The following is a 24,943-nucleotide window of genomic DNA, read 5'->3' as shown; positions in this document are numbered from 1 at the left end:
ACAAAAAACATGGATGTTTAGTGTAACCGGCCTGTAACCCAAGAAGTATTGAAATCATTTTTAAGTCACCACATATTTTCCATTTGTGTTGGCTATACTGAAGAGATTTCAAAAGGTATTTCATGTCTTCATAGCATTCAGTGAGCTTCACTGAATGTCCAACAGGAACAGAACCAATCTTATTGCCATTGTGTAGTAATACTACCTTCAAACTCTTTACAGATGAGTCCAAAAACAATCGCCATTCTGCCGAACTGTATACTATGCCCAAAGCTGATATTAATCCTGAAACATCTTGACATCATCTAGGGAATGGTCTTCGTCATAATTGAAATATTTTCTAAACTATTTATCTTCATACCGATACCAGAAATATGTGGTGCATGGAGCTAGCAAGTTGTTCTCACGTAGTCGTGATCCTAGGAGCTGAGCGGATTCTTTGGTGAGATTTAAATCTCGGGTTAGGTCATTCAGCTCAAGCTGTGTAAGAGGCTTCGGTTGGCTTGTACTTTGCTCTGCATCCCATGTGTCTTGTTCACTTGCTTTGCTCGCTGCAGATGAACAACACTCCATTTCACTTATTTCTCCAGGTGGTTCTGGAACAGGAATACCAGGGCCATGTGGTACTGGTTTCATGGCTGAAGGAACATCAGGGTACTTCACATGTTGTTTGTTCTTCCGGTTTATTCCTAAAATGAAAAAGAACACTTTTACTCTTAAATCAAGCAATTAATGAAAATGCCTCCATACAGTGCAAGTATCAGCATACCTTGTAAGTTGGTCATGCAAAAATAACAATCAGTGACATGGTCTTTTCCTTCTCTCCATACCATAGGAATACCGAAAGGAAGGCTCTTTATTTTCTTTAGGCTCCATAATCTCAAGTTTTCAACGCATGCTCTACAACATATGTGCGGAGCAAATGCCTTGTCCTGATCGCCTAGTTTTACTCCAAAATACGCATAATATGCTTTTTTAACAAACTGCGTAATTTTTGCTTGGCGACTGCGCAGGGTGACCTTGCCACATATGTAACAGAACCTGTCTGGATCATTTTTGCACTTTCTCATTGTACTGTAAAAACAAATCATCTAAACTGCACACTAAACTAGCCTGTAAAAACAAGTTCAGATGTTTAACTTTTCAAGCACCAGGTGTATTCGTTATGTTCTTCTCATTGTGATGTCACTGAAGTTTCATCAAAACTTAATTCAAAAACTAAATCATTTTTATGACACCACAAATCTCAATCGCAAACGCTGAAAGCTGAAGTTGTCAAAAATTTCAAACGCAATTTGCCAAAAAACTAGACCTGATTGAAGAAAACGGATAACAGTTTTGGATTCAGCATCAAAAAGTACACTAAGAACCGTCAATACTTTATTAACCTAAAAATTAACGCAGCACAGTGTAATCGATGTAAATATGTAAGCAGGAGGGACATAATTAATAAATCCGCAAACATATTTAACAAAAAAGAAATCTAGATATTCAGTCACTAGTTCCTTGGTAAATTTTAGATTAAAATGTTATTGGTTTAATGCGTTGAAAAATTTATGGGCCCATTTATGAAAACAACAAAGATGTCATCAGAAAACCTTAATTGTAACACCAATTGTCTTGTATTTAATTATTATTATTTGCTTTCAATATAAGCTAAAAATTGGTTAATGTGGGACCAATAGGATAACCCGCAGTTACTCCATCAAATAAATGCATTTTTGCTTTATCGCTCTCTAGTTGTGATTGAATTGTACGTTAAAGACAATTGCATGGTTTCAACAAATTTGTTTTCTTTTCTCACTCACATCTCTAGTCCAAACCTGTTACTTCATCTAAAGACACCATTTTTTATTTGCAATTATTTTCCAAGTACAGTCACAAACATGGAGAAAGATCCAAGGAGTGTGTTATTAGTCGTGCAGCAAAGCATCAAGTTGATTATAACTAAGTAAACTCAGCCCTTTGCTAACATTAGAGTTAACCCATTTGCAGCCCGCAATGTTTTCCTCAAACTTTAAGTGGCTCTTCATGCTCATAGGCTTGGACCACTCTGGTTTAAATAGTGCGAGTATAAAAACTTATGTATATTCTTATGAAGGACTATAAATTATAAATAATCAATGTCTGAAGCGAGTGAGTTTCGTAAGTACAGCATTTGTTAAGTGCAATTTCAAAAAATAGATTTCTATTTAAGTTCTAGAAATTATCTAGTTTGATTATTCTACAGCTCTAAATGTTGGTAGCAAAATATAATTAAAAATGAACTTTTGAGAACCACGTTTTTCAAAAGCCTGTAACAATCACCTAAAAGTACCAAGTACCGGTACCGACTAAACATGATAGAGAAAATGTATTCAGTACAAGCACTTGGTATTTTGAAAAAATGTACAACATGCTTCGCAAAACTGTCTACACCTCACAAGCATGAGACCTGTTCATAATTCCGTTTAAATTAAACAAGACCATCTAATCTCTACCACAGCTCACTGACAATTCATTGTCAACTGGATAAGATTTCTAAGTAGTTTTGTAATTTTTATTTTGTCCCATCCCTAGTTTAATCTAACTATACTGAAATTACACCCACCTAACCTAACAAATTGTTTAATTCCAATGAGAATTCTCAATGCAAATGATTCTTTTTATTCTTGAAAGCAACTCCGATCACTTTTCCTATCACCAGGTCAAGTGAGTTTTTATCTGCTTAATTAGTTTTTAATATTATCTGACACAACTTTTTGTGTTAATGCTACTACTACAGCTACAAAGCAAAAAACAGGCAGAAATTTTTTGTCATTAATTATATCATTAAATATCATTGTAAAAATCAAATGTATGAAAGTTGTGTGAACTTTTACTTAAATTAACTAGTAACTAGTAACTATAAAACTTGCAAAAAATAACTTAGTAAAAATAAAACAAAAAAAACAAAGATAACTTGCCGATAAGTTATACCAGCATCATTGCATGACTTCGAGCATGGTGCCCAAGGTCCCCAATCTAAGAAAGTACCTTCGCACCTTGATGATTGACAAGACTTGCTACATATAAAACAATACCAATGAAGCAAGTTTATGGCACTTAGTTCATGTGGATATCATGATTGTCAAGTCAATGTTTGCCATTACTTCATTTACTCCTTTAAAGTTATACTACTAAAATGAGACGATAAGATCTTGATTTATAACCATTCTTTTGTAACAACATTGCTGGGCTTTTAAAGACTATGGTTTACGTATTTACTTATTTTACTGTTAAATTTTTAATTCAATGTTTTTCTTGAAACTTTTTCAAACAGAGCGTAAAACTGTTTTCTAAATAAATATCTAGTGATATGTGAAATAGAGCAAGTTAAAAACATCTTGTCCTCAGCTTAAGTGACACACTAATGAAGTTATCAAAATAAAAATTATAATACTGCACTGTTGTCACTTGGAATAAAATCACTTACGCATCTACACCCCAACCAGGACATCCAAATGCATATTTTCCATCTTCTGCCAGACATTTTCGATAGCGGCTGTGATAACCCAATCCACATCGATGTGTACATCCACTCCAGCTTGACCATTCGGCCCAGAAACCTTATACACAACATAACAATTGTACATGCATATATAATTTATGTATGAAGTACAGTCAGACTACATTAATCTGGACCAATCTGTTTTCAAATCAACTTCCGTAAGGTAGCATGCATTTAGGATTACAATAGTTGATTAAGACGCGAAAATAACTGTATTGAAGATCTGACTGCGCCCAAAATGATTAATTCAAGTAAAGTTGGTCAAAAATTATGCCTAAAACAAACATGGATATGTGACAACTGACAAGTATGAAAAATCGACACATAAATATGTAACATTCGTTTTAATCTGGATTAGTAGGTGTTTTTTCTATGATTTGGCAATCCTTTCTAAACAGCTGTGCCAGTCGGACAGCAAGGCTTCTGAAACATGGAAAGAAATCCATTTCTTACAGTTTTATTTCGAATAGCAAGGGTTCCGGGTTTTTGGGCTTTGGATAAGTGAGGTCTGACTGCATACAAATACATCCTTCAGGAATATTTTTCTGATTGCATGGACATTGATTTAAGCAAAATCATAATGTTGATCAAGTTTTAAAAGTTTTGCTTATTGTAAATGTACAACCTTCTGTACATTCTAAAACTCTAGTATCGCACCTAAATCTGCTAGATCCTTGTTCAGAAAGTCGCTACATTTAAAACACTGCTGCAACGGAAAAAATACTCAGCCATTGAATGACATAAAACCCAGATCATATATCTGAATCATTGTTAAACACCACAGAAGTCAATTATAACATGCATGCAAATGGAATTAAAATTTGGTTGGTTAAAACTTGGTTATTGATATTACTATTTACCAAATTGAAATCGAACTTACCCAGTTTAAAAAATGCCACATCCAGTTACAAGAATTTTTAGAAAGTTTTTAATTTATGAAAATACAATTGATTGACTTTACAAATACTGGTATGCAAAATCCATAAATAACTCACCACCTCGGCGAACTTCAGTCGCTTGACATTTATACAAAGCATGCAATTCTGCTATATCAGTATCAGATGGCGGATATATATCGTTCCTAAGCAAAGGCTCTCCATCACTTTTTTTGACAAAAGCTAATTTGTTAGGCAAGGCAAAAGTATGGCTGGTGTAATGCATCAATGAGTCAAAGTCATATTCAAATCCAAGATCTACTACTTTTTCTTCTTTTATTTTACGATAATTATAGACTCCATCTGCAATATAAATTACAAATATATTTGAAAAAAAAATTGATAGAAAGCAATCTGTAATACATAGTAAATAGCAGATCACTAAACTAGCAATTTCAAGTTGAAAAGTTATCTTTTAAGTAGTGTTAAATAAAATCCAAAAATCGGAGAAAGATTTAAGGTTGGAATCATTTTCAAATCTTCCCCAAATGACTGATATACTTAAGCTCTCATTGAAAGTTACTTTTAGGAAAGAAGTCTAACTTTAAAAACTTGTATCCGTTTTTTTTAGTTTAGCATATAAAGTAATTAATAATTAACATTAAGTATATTCTTTGCGTCAAAATTGTTGGCAAAATTTAAGATACTTTAATCCACAGAATACAAGCTGTGTCACTAAATAACAAAACAGCATAGAAAATTGCCACATAAGAGTACTGTTTCCTTCAGAAAAAAAAAACTAGAAGAACAAGTAGAAAGAAGTGATTTCAGCAACCATGCGCTGCTCCTATTCTCCTTTTCCATTCTTCCACCATCGTCTGGTTCTGCAGGACCAGCAAATGGGCCAACACAACCACCAAATGGGAAAACCAAAAACTTGAAAGTGGACAAGACCTGGTCTCAGATTGCGAGCCCAAGCAGACATAACAAAAATGAATTATAAAAACATGGTAAGAAAGCAGAACTGGTAAAATCGAGCATCAAATGGAACAATGAAAACATGATAAAAATAACTTTCTCTCTCTGATTTAGAAGTAGAATCGTATTCATTCTGAAACTCCTTCGTCTCACTTGCACCTCCTCAACTGTCAGCAGTGAGATACCCTCTGGGTACCACTGCGTTAACCATATTCAACGCTGCAATTATGCTGAATTTGAACCTACCATTTTAAAAAACCTAGTCAGAGCAATAAGAGGCCAGTGTAGCTGGTGCTGTTGGAAACGTAGGAATTATCATAGCTAATGGTCCTAAAAAGTTTTAGATCTCTCATTTCAGTTTCATCATCTTCCATTCGCCTGTTGTTCAGGCCTGGTCTTCATCCCGAAACAAATTCAGGGTCAACCAGTTGTCTGCAGCGACGCCTCCACTTTCCCCTGTCGATGGCATCCTCGATCTTTAAACCTTTCCTTTTCATATCATCCTTCACCGTCTCTTCCCATGTTTTCTTTGGTCTTCCTCTTTTCACCTTTCCCTCAATCATCTTATGTTTCTCATTTCAGTTTCATTAGATACAATTGTGTTAGAAAATTAGAGAAACATTTTTACCAAAATGTTTAATCTTGACTTTAGCAAGCCGTTACAGAAATTTGAGATAAAATAAGTGATTCTGTTAAAATTTTACGGGTAAGGTTTGCTAAATCTATGTGCCAAATTTGAGGAAGCACCATGTAAGATCTTTAAAGCTATAATTTTGTGGTTTTACCATGTAATACGTAATGAAACAAACAAAACAAAATGTTAAAATTTTAATGAGTGTCATATTTAATGGGATCAATACAATTTATCATGTACAGTAATGATGTGACAGTGATAAAAATAGCTCAGCAAAACATATAACGTTAGGAGAAATGACCCTTTGTAGAATGCAAATGTTGCAGTATTGTAATACAGTGTAATCCGCTTAATTGGGACACCGGATAACCCGGACAATCATTTTATTCGGCCAAAATGCTTGGGAATGAAACAAAAGTAAAAATGGAACGTAAAAAACTTCCGTTAATTCGGACAATTCTCCGCTTAATTCGGACACAGGTTCGCAATTCTTATCGTTAGGTTATGACACAATAAACAGCACTTTGTTCGTTTTAACACAAGATGCAATTGCATTATGAGTGATTATGGTGAAACAATGACGATCCATGCAGTAACAATCAACAATGAGCTCATATAAGGCCGTGACAGCTTCATAGTCGCTTTTAATTCAGTACAATTGCACCCATCTTATAGAACAGAATTGTACCGAAAAGTTTAGCAGAAAAAGTAAAATTGCTCACTAAAGTAAACAAAGAAAAAAATAAACATGCTTTCTTGACAGTTTGGCAGTTAGCTGGGTTGGTGAGGATATCAAAAAGTACTTTGCAAGATTGGCAAAAAAATTTGGCAAAGCTGCTTGAACAACATGAGGAGGCTATGCTTCGTGGACGAGGTTTAAAGAGGAAGCGGTTTAGAATGAGCAAAGAAGAGAATATTGAGTCAGCTGTCAATGAGTGGTTTGATGCAATTTGCGATTGAAAGGTCAGCCACTTACTGGAACGCTAATTCGAGCAAAGGCTGAGGAGTTTGCAAACATGCTTGGAATTGAAGGTTATAGTGCTAGCGAAGGTTGGCTTTCCAGGTGGAATGAAAGAAGGGGAATTGTTTGAAAGAAAGATCATGGTTAGGGAGCAAGTGCAGATAAGCAAGATGCTGGAGAATAGGGGCAAACTGAGATGAGAAGGATTTTAAAAGAGTACGTCACCGATCGTGTGCACATCAAATGCTGTGAACAGCACATGAAATGCTGCTATCAATGCTGATGAAACAGGTTTATTCTATCGTGGTGTATATTAAGGCTCGTTGTGCTATGCCAAAGAAAAGCTGCAAGTTCCAAGAAAGCAATGGAACATCTAACCGTTATGGTGTGCACTAACATGGATGGCCCCGACAAGAAAAATCTCCTGGTGCTGGGCAAATCCCAACGTCCAAGATGTTTCAAAGGCTTAAATATAACAAAGCTGCCAGTCACCTACAAAGCAAATTCAAAGGCTTGGATGACTTCCATCTTGTTTGAAGACTGGTTGAAGGAGTGGGATCGTCAGCTTGAAGGCAAGCCAAAGATTTGCTTGTTAGTAGACAATTGCACATTGTAAAAGACAATGTGCCTGATCACAACGAAGCTACGTCTTTGTCAAATGATCACTTGTGTTTAGAGGGTGTCCTAGAAGTTGTTACAGGCAGAACCGTTTTTGAGGCTTGTGATGGTGATGTCATTTCTGCGGAGGAACAGAACGATTTAGAATTAACCGAGGCAATGTAGCGAGGCAGCGGCAAACAGATGAAGCTAGTGAAGCAGAGGAAGACTTGGACTTTGATGAGCTTCCTCCACCCCTGGTTAAGCACGAGTTTTTTGCTTTTAAATCCTACTGTTTTGTAGTGCACTTTTATCAAGTGAAAATACCGTTTCAGCCCTTGTTGCATGGTTTAGTACTGTATTTGAAGAATTACTGTACTATTTTAACCCTATATGTGTGTGTTACACAGTAATATACAGTATTTGTCGAATCGTTTGGTATCGAAATACTGTACAATACAACTAACCTGAAGGTATAACTCTTGTGCGTTTTATGCGATCAGTGCCAATTACTGCAGTATAGCGCAGCTACAATTCATTTATTATGCAACAGTACAGTATTTTAAATGCATTGTCTGCCTTTACGCATGACCATGAAACGAACAATTGATTTTCCGCTTAATTCGGACAAAGCCGTTTCTCCGCTTAATTCAGCCAAAAGTGAGCGGAACCAAAGCGTCCGAATTAAGCAGAGTCGACTGTTAAAAACAACACATTTTAGCAATTTTACATAACCCCTAATCTAGTATTACTGTACTAAAACAAGATAGAAAGTTATGCAGCTAAGACGACATGCAATCGGTAAGCAGGTTCTATAATTATATCAGCGGTTTTAGTTATCAGTCAAAATCAAAATCTGTGTTTTCAAAATTTAAAAAATACCTTAGAATAAGCTTTAACATCACCGACAATGATAATAATAATTAATCAATCAACACCTGGAGGAAGATTATTAAAATCAATATCAATGTAAGCATCGCGGTCACTTCTTGCTTGTTCGTGATAAAATCCCATGGTATGCAACAACTCATGAAGGGCTACTTGTCTATTGTAGCAACTAACTCCTAAAGACAGGTGTTGATAACCGGCCTGGCCTGAAATCTTCCCAATTTTCGATCTACAAAGCATAGTTTTATGTTTAAACTTTACCTTTTACGGTTGCCTATGATCACAATTCGCATCTTACAGCACAACCTTTGGCCTAATTAGAATTTCTACTGTATTTTTCATACATAAAGTTTGTCTATATCAGCAACATGCTTGCATCTGCAATTTTATCTTTTTGTCTCTCAAAATTAATCTGTTCATAAAAACAACAACAACATTCGCATAAAAAAATGATCATTTTTCACTTCCATACCCTGATCTCTGCTGGCACAGTTGAATTTGTATGTTCTACGCATCAGAATTTACAACTGGACGGAGACATTAGTTGTATTTGTAAAAGTTATTGTGTCGAAACACAAGCTGAATTTGCAAAATAAATTTCCATACATAAAAAGGAATTTTCCCATCTTCAAACAGTTTAAGTTACTAGCAAGTTTTGAAACAACAAGTTTTGTACATTTCAACATTAATTATCTTATAAACTGTCCTACACTGTATTTAGTTAAAAAACATTTTTCTCATATATTTGATCACTATCATCATCCCAGTTTGCACAAATCAGCAGCTTTTTCAATGTTCCTTGAGACTATATAGACAAATTTTATTGTACTAAGATTATGAAAAAAATATTCTATGTGTAAGGAGACCCTTAAAAAAATCGAGTTGAAAAGTGAAAATTATATAATATTATAATCTTTATTCCTGTAGTGAGGAAATCTTTGCATGACTTAAACTCAACAAAAATTTCTCATTACTCGAGCCTCAGTTATCAAAATAGTCATTAAGCGATTGACAGACAAATTTTTTCATTATTTTTTCTGTATTACCTAAACTTCAAACTGTTACACCATGTTTTCCAAAACCAAAGTTTTCGAATTTATTTTGACATAAAATACAATCAATTTGGTTCATTTCATATATGCCTATCTTAAATTGTATCTATATTTCTCTATGGCCTAGTTCACTTACGTACAACCATTTCCAATTATAACTAATAGGTGGGCTTTTACGGGTGTTTTTTCAAGTTCTTCATCCGGCAACGGAAATAAGTCAATGCAAGTGTTGTTTGCCAACCATTCCGCGGCGGATTGAATTGTTGAGACATGTTCAATGTCTAAAAGAAAAATTGAATAAAACTTCTACCAAAATATTTTGCCAAGCAATCTGAACGTATTAACATGTATATAGAAAACATGGATTAATCATAAAATTAGTGGCAACACTTGACTTTTGATCACTGCTTACGGTCATCCTGTTTTTGTAAAACTGTAAGTGCTGGATGCTTTGAGATTCAACTGGTAAAAATAAGTACAAAATACAAATTTTCAGCAAAGCAAACAAAACATACGTCGAATATTCTTTCCAAAATGGTATGGAACTAATATTCTTTTATCCTGGCTCAATGGCCATCTATTGTCATAAGCACTTGGAGCAGCCGCTGATCCACCTCCATACACAGAAAGAGCCTCTTCATTAGGATCATAGAAATATGTCTAAAAAGTAAAAGCATTGTAAAATTCTCCAATGTACTCATAAATAGCTTGAAGTTAAGCAGTATTTTGGATTACCAGTATTTCAGATTGAAATTCTGAATCTTGGAATTTCAGATATATGTACAAACATTAAAAACATGCCATACCATTCACAAGTGCTACATAAAAACAGTATAAACATAGATTGACAAAGGAAATGAGAAACAATTGGGGAAGTATTTTTGTCATTTTCAGGCCCAGATCTGATTTTGTTTACAGTTATATGGTCACCAAGCTGCTTTGGCATGCACAACGTGCACTAAAACTGGAAGTAATGTAGTAACAACATTGGACAATGATGGTTATTGACAATAATCATAATGGACATTAGTGCCAAAGGACACTGACCGGTACTGGACAAACAAGGTAATAGACAATGAAAGAAACTAGTGTTCCCCTTTTTCATGTATAACAAGTTTTTCACATCTTTTTCAAATAAGTCTCTACAGTTAATTCCAACAACTAAATAATCAACAGTTTTTGGCTTAAGATAAACTAATGTGTTGAAAAATCTTTCTTTTTCATAAAATACTAATGCACTAACTAACCCAAACCATTAAAATTATCTAAAGTCTCTGGAAGCATCGACTAGTTTTTACATTTAAGCTGCCATCTCTTGGGTGCTGGCACTATTCCAGTGTTGGTATTTCACAGGGTTGCTTTCGACAACACTTAGGTAACATTACAAAAAGTGAACTATGAAAAATTTTTCATTGCAAAAGTTTTCTATGGATAGAACTTATTCTATATTATTATTTGTTATCTTTTTCATTCTGTAGTTTAACATTTTCTAATACTGTTGTCTATCCAAAATAAACCATACTATGTTATAAAAAACTATCAGCCTTAATATGTAATGGAAACACTGGTTTCAGTTATTATCCATTATGACTTCTGTCTAGTACTGTCATTGTCTATTACGACTTATGGTCTTGGTCCAATAACCCCATTGTCCATTGTCATATTTATAATCATTGGGGCATCCAGGCCGGATAGCGACTGTCAAAACAGCGACTGTCATAATGGCGACTTCATAATAGCGACGTAATCAAGTGAGCGACATTCCAAACAGCGATTGTATAAATGCCGACCGCATTAAAACAGCGACTGTTATGATAGCGACTTAACTAGGCTTACCATATTTTTTTGATTGAAAAGCGGAAGAAAATGCAAACAAGTACCGGAACCGTACGAAATAAGTTCTTTCAATAACCTAACTGCAAAAAGATCATCTCCTCCTCCTCCTAGCCTACTATTACTGAACAGTGAACAAGCGAATGCGCTAACAATCAACTCACCACTGGACCAATTACCCGCTACAATGATGTAACAATTACTTTCACATTTAACACAACGAAACAAGAACACGCATCGGGTATTGCTTTTCAGCAAATTGGCTAAACAAACCAATCACATCATGCTAATATTCGTGTAGTGTGGGGCAATGCTGGCTCAGTAAATGCCAAAGCGGGACTTTTAGTTGACTGATCGGGACGCCGGGACAAAGCCTTTAAAAGCGGGACTGTCCCGGCTAAAACGGGACGTATGGTAAGCCTAGACTTAACTCGTGTTCACTGTGTTGAATTCACTGAGTCGAATGAGGCATTTATAAATGGAAGGCAACACTATGACGTGTCACATTAATTTTAAGGTCGTTTGAAAAATTTCATTAATTTTAAGGTCGTTTGAAAAATTTGCCCCAATGGATTTTATAATTTCAAGAAAAGGAAGTGACATGATAAGTTATGAAGGCTTTTTGTACAGGAAAGACAAAACAAAGTTAAATACAATCAATTGGAGATGTGCTAAAACAGGTTGTAAAGGTCGCCTAACGACAAGCCTTCAGTATCGTGAGCAACAACAACCCCCAGTGAGCAGTGGCGTCCACACGCATCCACCAAACCCTACGAAAGTGGCAGCCAGGAGAGTTGAAAACAGTGTAAAAACAGCTGCAGTAAGAACACGGGATCCACCACGAAGAATCGTGCAGGATGCATTGACCGAAGTTAATGAAAAAGTTGCAGCAGCTGTTGGCTCTTCCACAAATCTGCGTCAAACCATCAGACGGAAAAGGAAAGCCACAGACAACAACCCCCCAGCTCCTGTTAATGTAGGAGAACTGTTCATACCTGATATGTTGAGACAAACAACAGACCAGCGTGGCTTCCTGCTCTATGACAGTGGGCCTGGAGATGTTCATCGGATGCTTATTTTCAGCACAGATCAGTTTCTTCAAACCTTACACGATTCCGAACACTGGATGTGTGATGGTACATTCAAAGTGTCACCATCCCTTTTTTATCAAGTATACACTGTGCATGCTATGATACGAAACAATGTGCTTCCCTGCATTTTTGTTCTACTCCCAAATAAGCAACAAGTAACATACTCTCAAATATGGACTGAAATCAAATCACTGAAACCTGGACTCGCTCCAAGAAGTGTACAGATCGACTTTGAACTAGCTTCCAAAGCTGCGCTCATTGAAGCATTTCCTCAAACGCACATCTACGGCTGTTACTTTCACTTGGGACAATCACTCTGGAGAAAGATTCAGGAAAACGGACTGCAACGGTTATATGTGCAAGACGACAATATTCGGATGGCACTGAAAATGCTCCTTACTCTTGCCTTTCTACCAGTGGATGAAGTGAGCGATGCCTTTGATGAAATTGTGGCAGACTACCCAGCAGAAGTAATGCCTCTCGTAAATTACTTCGAAGACAACTACGTGGGCCGAAGAAACAGACGTGGAGACAGACGACAGCCATTGTTTCCCGTACATGTGTGGAGTGTGAAAGCCAGACAAGATGCGGGACTGCCACGAACCAACAACCAGCTAGAGAGTTGGCACAATGCGTTTCAGGGATCAACGGAAACTCATCATCCTTCCATCTTTCGATTCATCGAAGCTTTAAGACGGGAGGAAGCCCTTCAACGGGCAAACCGAACCCAGCTACTACAAGGCAGAGACCTGACTCAACGAATGAAAAGATACGTGACAATGAACACACGAATCACTGTTGCACAGCAAAATCGAGGCCAGTATGATCTGCGGCAGTTCCTTCGAGCCCTTGCTCACAATTTAGAAATAAACGTGGCTTGATTTTTATTGCAAGACTTTTGGTTGTTTCAAAGTCCCTTTTGGTTTCAATCTTTTTCTAGACCCTGAATTTTATTGCAAGGCTTGATGACTTTCTGTTGTTTGGCTTGACTAGCCTATTTCTTTTTAAATCATGTGACTTCTATGGATAGTCCAAATAAAATGTTGTTTTAAAGTCCCTTTTGGTTTCAATCTTTCACTACGCAGTGTTTGCCTGTTTGTGCGTGCATACGTGTGTAGAGAGGTGTGGGGGATGGAAGGTATGTGTGGAGGGGGTGAAAGAGTGCGTGTGCGCGTAAGCCTTGGATTTAATAAAAGAAGTGAGGTCGCTGTTGTGGCAGTCGCTGTTTTTGATGAATCGCTGTCGTGTAGTCGCTCTATTGACAGTCGCTGTTTTAAATGAATCGCTGTCGTGTGGTCGCTCTATTGACAGTCGCTGTTCTGACAGTCGCTATTTGGAACCCGAGCCAATCATTGGTACCATTTTTAACGCCTTCATTTGGAAAGTGTTTTAAATTAAACAATTAGGAAACAATTTTTGCAATGTAATTGAAATCATGCAATTAATATTTCACTTTGCTATATTATAGTTGCAATATATCATGCCATTACCCAAATGATATCACAAAATAATTTACATCAAGTTACATTATTTGGCGTGGCTTTCAGCATCACCAATTTTTATAAAATAATTATAACCATTTAAACAAAAATTAGATTTTGCATTGGATATACAACACAATTTTAACATTAGGTACTGAGTGTTGGCTGCTACGCATCTAGTCATGAAAAAACAAAAGAAAACCGCACTGAGAGGAGATCAAAGTATGACATATGTCACATGCAACTTGGTGTATGATGATTTCTATCTAGCTTTGCATATGCAAATCTATTCATCAACAAGGCAACAAGTTTAACCATCTGCTGAAAATAAGCGTTTGCTTGTAATGCACTTTACTTAAAAATAATGGGCTAAGTTAGGGGTGTCGAAACCTGTGGGTAACAAGTACTACCCAGGTCTTCCAAGCGGCCCATGAGATAAACTTTTTCAAAAGTTACCTATACTACAATACCAAAATAAAATAGAGACAAATTGTTTTTCAGAGTGTTTTCAGTCCCCAAGTATTAGAAAGCTTGTATGATGCAGCTGTAGAATTTTCATTATTTAAATATTTGGCGCACAGAACTTTCCAATAGGATAATGTAAATCAGTCAGAGTAAAAATAGGATTAAAATGCCCTGTCATGTCACCAGCCATCATAAAGTATCAGCCATTAATTGAACAACTGCGATATTACAGAAGAACTAGTTTTGTGTTTTTGCAAACTTTAAAATTTGTTTTTTCAACTTTGTGCATAACAACTTAAGACTTAGGGTAGCTTCACATGGTATGGCTGATGTGATTTGTCTTCACTTTTTTGCAGATGCAGGGCAAAAAATATAGGTTTGGTTTACATTCAACTTAAGCTATTGGACAAAAGATGTTTTGCCAATGCCCATGCTGCTAAATTTTTGTTGCACGTTCAAATACAAGAGCACGACTATGTGTGAAAAGCACCACTGAATCCAATGTAATGGTTGTAATCACCAGGGCCTCTCAAAAGTTTTTTTTCTGCAACCCCATATTAAAAATAAAATTTCTATGCGATTTCTTGATGGGTAGTGTAGACGTTAATACTGTTGAAGCAATAAACGCTTCATCACAAATCTCAAGTGGTATTTTTGTCAATGGCGAAGTCATGCAAATGCACATAATCCACAAAAGTAACTGTACAGTAATAAAGGAACTACGTAATGGGAACAGTATAGTAAATAAAATTGGTAAAAAATTACCAAAAAAACAATTCAATTCATAAAAGTTGAATTTCTTTCAAAATCACAAAATTACATTTTGAGACTTCAAATGAGGTCGGGACCCATATATTGAGAAGTCCTAGTAATAACGACATAACAACAGTGACTGTACGACCGAATTAGACCATTTGAAGCTAACCTTGAAGTTTAATTCAACCACGGACAGCTTCACAAAAACGACCACAGTTGTATGGTTTCATTTTTCTGCAGACACACAGCCAAAATTAGGTTTGATTTACATGCGACTTCAGATTACACAGTTTCTTTATTTAACTGAACACACCTTGTTAAGTGGCTCTTTCTAATCAAAAAGTAATTCAATTGTGAAGCTCCCTGCTTGTTGATTCAGCTACAATTGGTACCACAAACACTGACACATGACTGAAAAAACCTTTGAGATGTGAGTTGGCAGTATCTAGACAGCATTAAGCAAGGGCCATCTCTGCTTTATGGTCGTTCAATAGCTCGAGCAATTACAGCACTTTTTCGAATGGAACATATATGTTTCCATTAAATTCATTCATCCATCGTTATATGTTCATATAAGAATATATATATATACATGACATATTTCATATATAACATATATACATCCATTCATTCATCCATTCCATTGTTATATGTTCACATAACATATGATATATTTGTTTGAAAAAGAAAGTTGTTTATGAGGTTAACTATATAGTATATATTCATTTTTTAGCTCCACCGAAGACATCCGATATATTAATGATGATTCTTACTTTCAAAAGTTCTGGCAATGTGTCCGGATCAAAATAAATGTCACCTTCAAAAGTACCAGTGCTTCCACACTCACAACTTATTGCACATCCATCTTTATCTTCTTCTCGTCCAAATGGACAACTGTGGCTGCAAACTGTTGTATCAAATTTACAATCCAATTCTAAAAAAAAACTTCTTTTTGACTTTTGAGTAGAAACTATTTCGTGTAAAAAGAACAATATATAGTAGCAGTGATATCAGCAAGACACATCTAAACGTTAGCAAGCTGCTTTTATACATGTCTTGAGGTTTGTTAGAGCAAGACTTTGTAACTTATGTGTCGTGACACATTTCTGTGTTGCAGTGTAACCTGAACATACTTTTTTCTAAAAGAAATAGTAAAAAATACATTTTACACTTTCAGTGCAAAGCAGAGTGATCGTGAAAGCGAAACAAAACACAACTTGCAGTAAAAAGTTCTGTAAAGCATTCCAGCACAACCTGCATTTCCCATGCCGTTAACCCTTTTCCTGCAAATAAAATTACCAAAAATAGCAACAAAGCAATTGTTACAAGTTGTCTTTCAAAAACTGAGTCAAACGCCAAATGATTGGGCTCATTTTAATCAAAGCTGGCAGAAATAACTCATTGAAAGAAATCATGTGATTTTTTTACTCTATATTTGTAGTTGAGTTGTGCTGACAAAGCTTGAAAGTTTATAAGTGCATGGCCAGTGAAAAAAAAATAGGAAGGACTATTTAAAATTATATGCAATATTCTATTACATAGACAGTGGATGAAAGCAATATTTATCCAAGCAATAAAATAAAACTGACTTATAGCTAACGCATTTTCGTTACAGTACCACCTTAACTTCCGTTAAAATCCCACTTTTTACCAATATGTCCTATTGACCTGGCATTACTGTTAACTATAGAATTTAGCACTGAAACCACAAATAGAAGATGGGTCGGGCTCAGTTTCGGGCTTAAGTTAAAAAAATTGGTACAATTTTATTCCAGTATATATCATACTAACATTACACTAGACAACAAATTTTTGTTTATCAGAATTTTTTAGTGTTTTTATATGTCCTTGGGGTCGCTGATGCTGAATTTGGTGTTATTTTTTGTCTAGTATCAATGATTTTTAAGATATTTGCAAAAATATATTTTCCCCAATTGAGAACGAATTTTATTGTACTGTACTGTGACGATGTTGGATGTTACCCTAACACTTTGAGGACCAGTGGTATACATATGTACCAAAGAAATATTGCACCTCAGTGCCTTTTCTTTACAAATATTTTTTCTGGACTTGTCCCCAAATTTTTTTAAACAGTTGAAGCAATAGGTTATAAGTGTTAGTGTGTACATAAGTTTATATTTTGCAAAAACCTTGTTGTCCTCAAATGTAAAGTCTGGTGTGTCCTTAGGTGAAATTTTTATCTGAAAACATTACAGTACTAATAGAAGCATTGCACATGCTTGACAATAATTTTATTTTTCCAACCTAGGTTTTTAAATATTTTAAAGTTTATATACAAGTTAAATGATGAGTACAAAAAGAGCTTGTCAACTTTCTCCGGACTCTTTTTGTTATGTCTGTGATTATCATATCAGACCACAACATATTAAGCACAAAATTATAACCGAAACTAAATTTGTTATCGCATACGGGGCATATTTTGGCATGAAAATGGGTTACCAAGATAAACCTTGGGCACCACATTTTTGTTACGGAAGTAGTAGATCCACAGTAGAATGATGGTTGCGAGGCAGTCACAAAAGCCGATTGTTTGCCGATTGTTATTTCTGCATGGTGGATATTTTAAAGTATGGAAAACCAAAAGACAGAAAAAAGATTTTTTTATCCCAATATTCCCTCATTCCCTGCGCCTGTCCGCGAATAAGTTCTAAGTGGCCCGCGTGGTATTTTTCGAAATGACTTATATTATCAACTGAATCGCCAACGTAATTTATGGCGAACTTACATTCCGAGAAATTGGCATTTATTGTTTGCTTTCTTTGTCTATTGCTCTAGTCTATACTATAGAGCAATAGATAGTAGAGATAATTGATAATATAGCAATAGATAGATAATATACTATAGTCTCTAGCGCAGGGGTGCACAACTGTTCAAGTTAATTTTATTGCATCACAATTTATTTCTAAGATTAGAATTTTGTTGTGAGGGTTTTAATTAGAAAGTAGCAGTAAACACTGAAGTGGCCCGCGCAATCATTCGTAAATCGCATGTGGCCCTTTGGCCAAAAAGGTTGGACACCCCTGATCTAATGCATATTCCATTGCAGGAAAAATTTCGTTATTTTAAAAAGTCAGTAATCTGCAAATTACGTGAAAACGGTTGGCACTACGAAAAAACAGTCATTTTTGGGCTCAACACAGCAAAAATTATAAAGAAACATCAAAAAATCAAGATAAACCAAGCAAAACCAAAAATTTGTTGCCCAGTGTTGCCCATTTATTTACTATATAGGGCAGTGGTTCCCAACCTTTTTTGGTGTCTGGGCCAAATTTCAAACTTCAGAGTACGTATGAAGCCGCATGAAAACACTCAAGTAATTAGAACGACAATTTTAAAGCATGAAAGCATGTACCAACGAATAGCAACACTAACAAGAGAAATAACACAAATCAATTTAATGTCCAACTTGACTCCAACTCCAACTGACAAGGCAAAATATAATCGCCCTAATTATTAAAAATAGATTTTTATATTTTTTGTGGGATCTTCAGGGGTCAATGAGAGCCACAAGAAGGCTAGCTTGGAGCCGCAGTTGGGAATCACTGATATAGGGTATAAGGATTCATTTTCGTTCAGATCAGCCATCAATTAGTTTAAAATTCTAGTATTGTCATTATGATATCTTAAGTTACAATTATGTAAACAGTTCTTTATTAAATCATAAAACAACCCATGAAATAGGAATTTTATGTTTAACTCTGGATATATAAAAATTTTAGAATTTTTACAAGATCATAGGGGAGTACCAAATGGGAAAGATTTGGATTCTTGAGAATACAAATCGAATCCAAAGGTGCTTATATTAGCTCATTTCACTTCAACAACCTATTTAACAACATAATCTTGATTAAACTATTTGTAAGTTATACAAAAATTAGATTTCATGTATTTAGGTGTGTTATTTATGATGTCATGGTTGCCATTGGTGTTGCGTCATTAGAAAGTATTGGTAAAAAATGTCACTAATACAATATATGGGCTTGAATCGTTTGAAATAAAAGAACTTTATTGAAAAAAAAACAACTCAAATTAGTTGTTTGCAGTATGTACAACATAGGTAGATGTTGGCCTCTATATACAAGAAAATCTAAATAAAGGCTTTGAGCAACATAAAAGAAAGTAATATAATCAAGGACAAAGATAAGTACAGTGCTTCCGCGATTATCCATACCTCGCTTAACTTACATGACCTAACAATACAATAAAACAAACAAACTTTGTAGTCTTCTGCAGCTTTAGCTATACAGTGCGTCTGATATCATAGCCTATTCTCATTGATGTTTTGTAGTTGCAATTGATCGTTAAAAATGAAATGTTATACTGTATTCAAACTTTTTGAGATGGTTTCACATACGAAAAGCACTGATAAACGTTAAATAATTGTTTTATCTCTTAAATAAAAAAATTGAATTATCGTTTTTTTGCTTGTGTGTTCAAATGTGAAAAACATTGTCCTAACTAAACTAGATAATCGAGGAAGCGCTGTATTTGCAAAATCAAATGTAAAGCTAATTTTTTGTGTTACATTAATACTCAAATACTTAATTAAACAAACTTAAACTACAAGCAAATGCACATATTTTTCTAAACTCATTAAAACTTACTGTTGCATAAATTAATCTGGAATTGATCAGCTTCTATGTCTGGTGATGCCACTGCTTCACATGCAACAGAAGCAGCTGATTCTGTTTCGTTAACTGCAACAAAATTACATTAAATTGAACCATAAACTAATTTATTTTAAGTCATGTGCTCTAAATAGATTACCATAAGTTTTGCATGTATTGGGAAAACAGGGGTAAAAGATGTTTTTAAAGTTAACAATTCTGGATTAGTCAATTTAAATGCTAGTTTACATGTTTAAAGAAATTATTGTTTTTCAAAAAAAAACATCAATGCTATATATAATATTTTATAATTAAAAAATACAATGTAATGTAAATAAATGTAAAAATACTATGTAATTTTATGTATAAAATATAAAATAATACTATGAAAAACATAAACATAATATATTTATATACCTGTTAGTACTAAAACCACAGTCAAAGCAATTAGTCCACAGGCACAGCAAATACAGCCAGCAATTTTGAGTTTATGAGAGAACTGAGAGGCTTGTTTCCTTTGTGTAACTGTAAAGGTTGTCATTTAATAAGTAATGAGCCAATCTGATACAACTATCCTACAGTTTTTTGCCTGACTTACCTACTTACCTAGTTAGCTAGTATTGTATCATTACCTCACTGTGCCTCACTATGTGCGCTTATGGACACATTATTTTTTCATTTCACACTGCTTTTATCAGTGCAATGTGAAAAAGTAACAGAAAAATTTCTTTAGTTCTACATAATATCGCATTTTGAGAGTTGAAACAAAGTCGGTGTCATCAGCTGTCGTTCGATTAAGTGTCGTTCGATAAACTGTCGTTCGATAAACTGTCGTTCGATAAAGTGTCTTTCGATTAAGTGTCGCGTCACGCAGCAGGGGTGTCCAACCTTTTTGGCCAAAGGGACACATGCGATTTACGAATGATTGCGCGGGCCATTTGAGTGTTCACTGCTACTTTCTAATTAAAACCTACACACCAAAATTCTAATCTTAGAAATAAATTGTGATGCAATAAAATTAACTTGAACAGTTGTGCACCCCTGCACTAGAGACTATAGTATATTATCTATCTATTGCTGTCTTATCTATATTATCAATTATCTCTACTATTTATTGCTATATAGTATGGAGCAGTGGTTCTCAAACTTTTTTAAAAGAAAGTACGCAACGGTCTCCTAGCAATTTTTTAAACGCCTCACGGTCCCTTAAAAAATCAACACAAAACAACACGTTGGTTGTTATGGTATCATTGTGACGGGTGTACCTGCTTCTTTGCAACCAGTTCACCTACGTTTGGTTCCGTTTTGGAAAAAGCAACCCTAATATCGTGAATCACATTCAACCGGTTTCGAGCTTTTGGCTTGATGGCAAGTAGTGCCGTTTTTTGGAAGGTGCTTCGCGGTCCCAGAAAATTGTCTCGCGGACCCCAGTTTGAGAACCACTGGTATAGAGCAATAGACAAAGAAAGCATACAACAAATGCCAATTTCTCGGAATGTAAGTTCGCCATAAATTACCTAGGCGATTCAGTTGATAATATAAGTCATATCGAAAAATACCATGTGGGCCACTCAGAACCTTCCCGCAGGCCAAATGTGGCCCGCGGGCCACGGGTTGGACACCCCTGCTGTACAGTAACCGGAAAAGTGCTTCTTTTTATGCTTTTTAAATGTTAAGATTCAATAGAAATAGATTATTTTCAAGTTATTGTAAGCTCGTGTGTATTAATGTTTAGTTTGTCTAAATTGCTAGTTTGCCACAATAACCACTTTTTCTATTCTCCTTAAGGTAGTGACTTAGGGGTGAGTTTTACTGTAAATTGTTACCGTAATTGTTGAAAATAAAATGCGTCAGGGTGCACAATCAACCCCAAAATATAGCTTCAGCATAACATAGATGCATATAATCCACCAAACAGCAACAAATTACATGTTTTTGACATTATGTTGAAGTCACAATTTTTCCGCATTCCCAAAGATTTGACTAACACGCATGAAAATAAAAAGTTGAGTATGATTTCCCACTATAAACTTTTTAAAAGATACAGGCAGCAAATAAAGTAACATGAAATTCACATGAATTTATTTCCTAAGTTTAAGTAAGAATAGTTTGTGGCAGTTTCCATATCATATAAATGTGCATATATTACAAAGTCTGTAAACAGTAAGTTACTACCTTTTAAACTTTCTTTAACAATTTCTAGAAACCACGCAAACCCAAACTAATCATACACATTTCTTTCATCTAGTGGATGTTGGCAAAATGTATTCGACTAAAACTAGGCCTACAGGTGTTTTGGATTACAACCTGGATTTCTGGAAGTCATGCAATTTCACACTTCCACGCCCTTAATTGCAGAAGAATATTTAAGTTTTATTTGTTAACACCTTGGAAAAAAAGCAAATGAACAAATTTATATAACATTAATCTAACAGACAGGAATTATTATAACCAGCATGTGGTTGTTCGAAGCTCAAAACAAGATAAAATTTGTAATGCTTGATAAGTTACCTCGAAAACATTTTGTTGCATAATATCTCAACTCATATCAGAAGGTAAGTACAGTATGTTTCCCATAAACACTTAAACATCACTGTGCAAACAAGTGAGAACAACAGACAAATTGGCTTTATCTGTCATACTAAAACCGTGTGTTGGAAATATTTAAATTTACCCTAGAAAGCATTTTGTGCAAAAAAATTAACCAACACAATAAGCAACCAGTGAAGTAATAATTGAAAAATCCAGTATATGATCATGCAAGTTGATTGTATAGTAAGATGGGGTTAACTGCTAAAATTGTTTTTGAAGCTATGTATGTCTATAGTTTTTCCACTACTCAACAAAAATAAATGCAATATTTGTATGTAAAACATTTCACTTAATTTCAAATGAAATGTAAAAAAAGAACACAATTCTGAAGGCAAAAATGGCTTGTGACTTATCTGCATATATGCAACTTGTATTGAGTGCAATTATAATGTAATACACCCCTACTTCGAACCGTAGCAACCCCTATAAGCGATAAGCGCATAATGCAAATTTTTTAGCTCGTTTGTGATAAAATGGTAATTATAAACTGGTCTATGACAATACCTTGACTATTCCCAAACTGGTTTTGAGTTGTACGGTAAGATAAAAGCTAATATGCCACCATTTTTATTATAAAGCGGTAATTCTTGCTTACAAAATGTATATATGGTATTTTATGTGGCTAATCCTAATATGTACAAACTTTCAGGAAAATTATGCTGCAAGTGTGCCTTAAATACAATGTGCACACAATACAATAAAATAAACGAGCATATTCTGCACAGATTTTTATAAACATAAAAGTCCACAACATGAAGGTAATAAAATTAATGCAAGTTTTACCTCTTCGACCACCACCAACATGTTGTTGCCTTATTTTTGTTCGTTTATCTCCTTTTCTCTTGATGTTTTCACTGGCTGGTGATTTCCCTCCAGTTTTAATGCTGTCCTGAGTTACCACTAAAAAAAATTAGGTTGTTGCTGTTCCTTTTTCTGAGAAGGAATAGTATAAACAAATGCAAAGTCTATTGCCAAAAAACATACTTATACATTTGCAATACAAACTTGGTCCACTGTGGTTACTTCTAAACACCCAGCATAAATGCAAAAACGTTGGATGCAACTTGATTTGAAGACTTTGACCACTATAATAAACTAAGATCCTCTTCTTCTGAAGACAAAACAAAATTTGATTAAACTATTCCCATCAGTGTACAATTAAATAACATAGTTTCAGTAATAGATGATAATATTTTTCGTAGATTCAGAAATAAAACAAAAAAGTTTTGATTGTACTAACTGCATCATTGTACAAATAAATAATTTAATTTCAGCCCGAGATAATAACTCCTTTCAGAGATTCAGCATCCATTTTTCCTCAGGGTAAAAATGTGACAAAAGATAACAGAATAAGTAATTTCAAAAAATTTTATCTTTGGTTTGATAAGCTTTCATAAATTTTGCACCATAAAATTTAATTAGGTATTCGATTATAATATACATTACTATGATATCACAGATTATGATCAACAACTGATTAAAATCCTGCTTGATTGTTAATCATTAGCATAATTTTGGTTATTAAATTTTATTTCACTAAATTCAGGAATTGCTATTTCAGTGTTTTGGTTGATTGGACACAAAAAACAAAAATAATTAATCAATGGATTTGCACTTAAATTATTTTGTTTTAAACATACTTATTATATGTTTATTCATAGGCATTGCAGCATTCTATGTTCAAAAATGTTTGAATCAATAACAGTGTTGTTTTTACTTTTCCGTGTCTCAAAGAGTAGGCTATGCTATGACAATACAGGGTGACACAAAAAGAGAGTTCATCACCTAAACTTGAATAACTTTTGAAATAATTAATCAATTCTTTTTATTTTTCAGATTTATCAAGAAGAATTAATTTTCTAAAAGTTTAGAAAATTTCAACTTTGAGATGCCATGGACTACTGAAAAAAAGACATTTATAGTTGTGGCCTATTTTCGGCTGAAGTCTATTCACGCGGCATGTCTGGTTTTCGGAAAGGGCACATTTTCTGCTTGTCAGGTCATGTGAACTCTAAGAACAACATCTTCTGGGATAGCACACCCCCTGAGTACTGTCTGCAAAGACCATTACACTCTGTCAAGTGCACTGCATGGGTCGCCATCTCCAAACATTGTATCATTGAACCATTCTGGTTGGAAGACGACAACGAGCGGTCTGTGACAATCAACACCGAGCGATATGTTCAGGTGCCTGGAAAATTCTGGACAGCACTTGGTCGACGAAGAGGGATCGTCAGGGACTTTCATTGGTTCCAGCAGGATGGTGCCATCCCCACACCTTAAACGAATCATTTGCATGACTATAGCAGCGTTTCCCTAACCGACTGCTCAGCTGCAGGTGACCAAAAGTGGTCTCCCCATTCACTGGACTTGAACGTCCCAGATTTTTATCTGTGGGGATACCTTAAGGACAGGGTGTATGGCAACAACCAACAGACTATCCCTGATCTGAAGGCAGCAATCACAACAGCAATCCCAAGGGGAAAATGTAATTGAGAACTTTGCCCACCGGATCCAAATGTGCTTGCAGCACCGTGGAGCTCATTTAGAGCATATTTTTTGAGCGCCACTTAAACAAAGAGT

At 35.0% G+C, this 24,943-nt stretch overlaps 2 protein-coding genes across 2 annotated transcripts in view; both read right to left on the bottom strand.

Annotated features, from left to right (window-relative positions):
- LOC143444912 (zinc metalloproteinase nas-36-like) overlaps window positions 1–24,943 on the bottom strand; it is a 32,131-nt gene that overhangs the window by 5,115 nt on the left and 2,073 nt on the right. The window contains exons 2-13 of the mRNA XM_076943705.1: window positions 23,345–23,471; window positions 23,144–23,260; window positions 20,186–20,293; window positions 19,766–19,858; window positions 15,914–16,074; window positions 10,030–10,174; window positions 9,651–9,795; window positions 8,513–8,691; window positions 4,525–4,767; window positions 3,455–3,587; window positions 2,946–3,044; window positions 2,596–2,625 (exon numbers count right to left, since the gene is read on the bottom strand). Coding sequence (XP_076799820.1) covers window positions 2,596–2,625; window positions 2,946–3,044; window positions 3,455–3,587; window positions 4,525–4,767; window positions 8,513–8,691; window positions 9,651–9,795; window positions 10,030–10,174; window positions 15,914–16,074; window positions 19,766–19,858; window positions 20,186–20,293; window positions 23,144–23,260; window position 23,345 — 1,454 coding nt within the window. The 5' untranslated portion in view covers window positions 23,346–23,471. The remainder of the gene's footprint in view (window positions 1–2,595; window positions 2,626–2,945; window positions 3,045–3,454; window positions 3,588–4,524; window positions 4,768–8,512; window positions 8,692–9,650; window positions 9,796–10,029; window positions 10,175–15,913; window positions 16,075–19,765; window positions 19,859–20,185; window positions 20,294–23,143; window positions 23,261–23,344; window positions 23,472–24,943) is intronic.
- On the bottom strand, window positions 346–1,417 carry LOC143446795 (uncharacterized). Its single transcript, XM_076946599.1, has 2 exons — window positions 770–1,417; window positions 346–689 (listed from the first exon to the last, which is right to left on the bottom strand). Exons 1-2 carry the CDS (start codon window positions 1,089–1,091, stop codon window positions 346–348), a joined length of 666 nt encoding a protein of 221 aa, XP_076802714.1. The 5' UTR covers window positions 1,092–1,417.

This window comes from Clavelina lepadiformis, chromosome 2 (assembly GCF_947623445.1).
Source record: "Clavelina lepadiformis chromosome 2, kaClaLepa1.1, whole genome shotgun sequence".
Classification (NCBI taxonomy): Eukaryota; Metazoa; Chordata; class Ascidiacea; order Aplousobranchia; family Clavelinidae; genus Clavelina; species Clavelina lepadiformis.
This window is presented reverse-complemented; position numbering and strand designations above follow the sequence as displayed.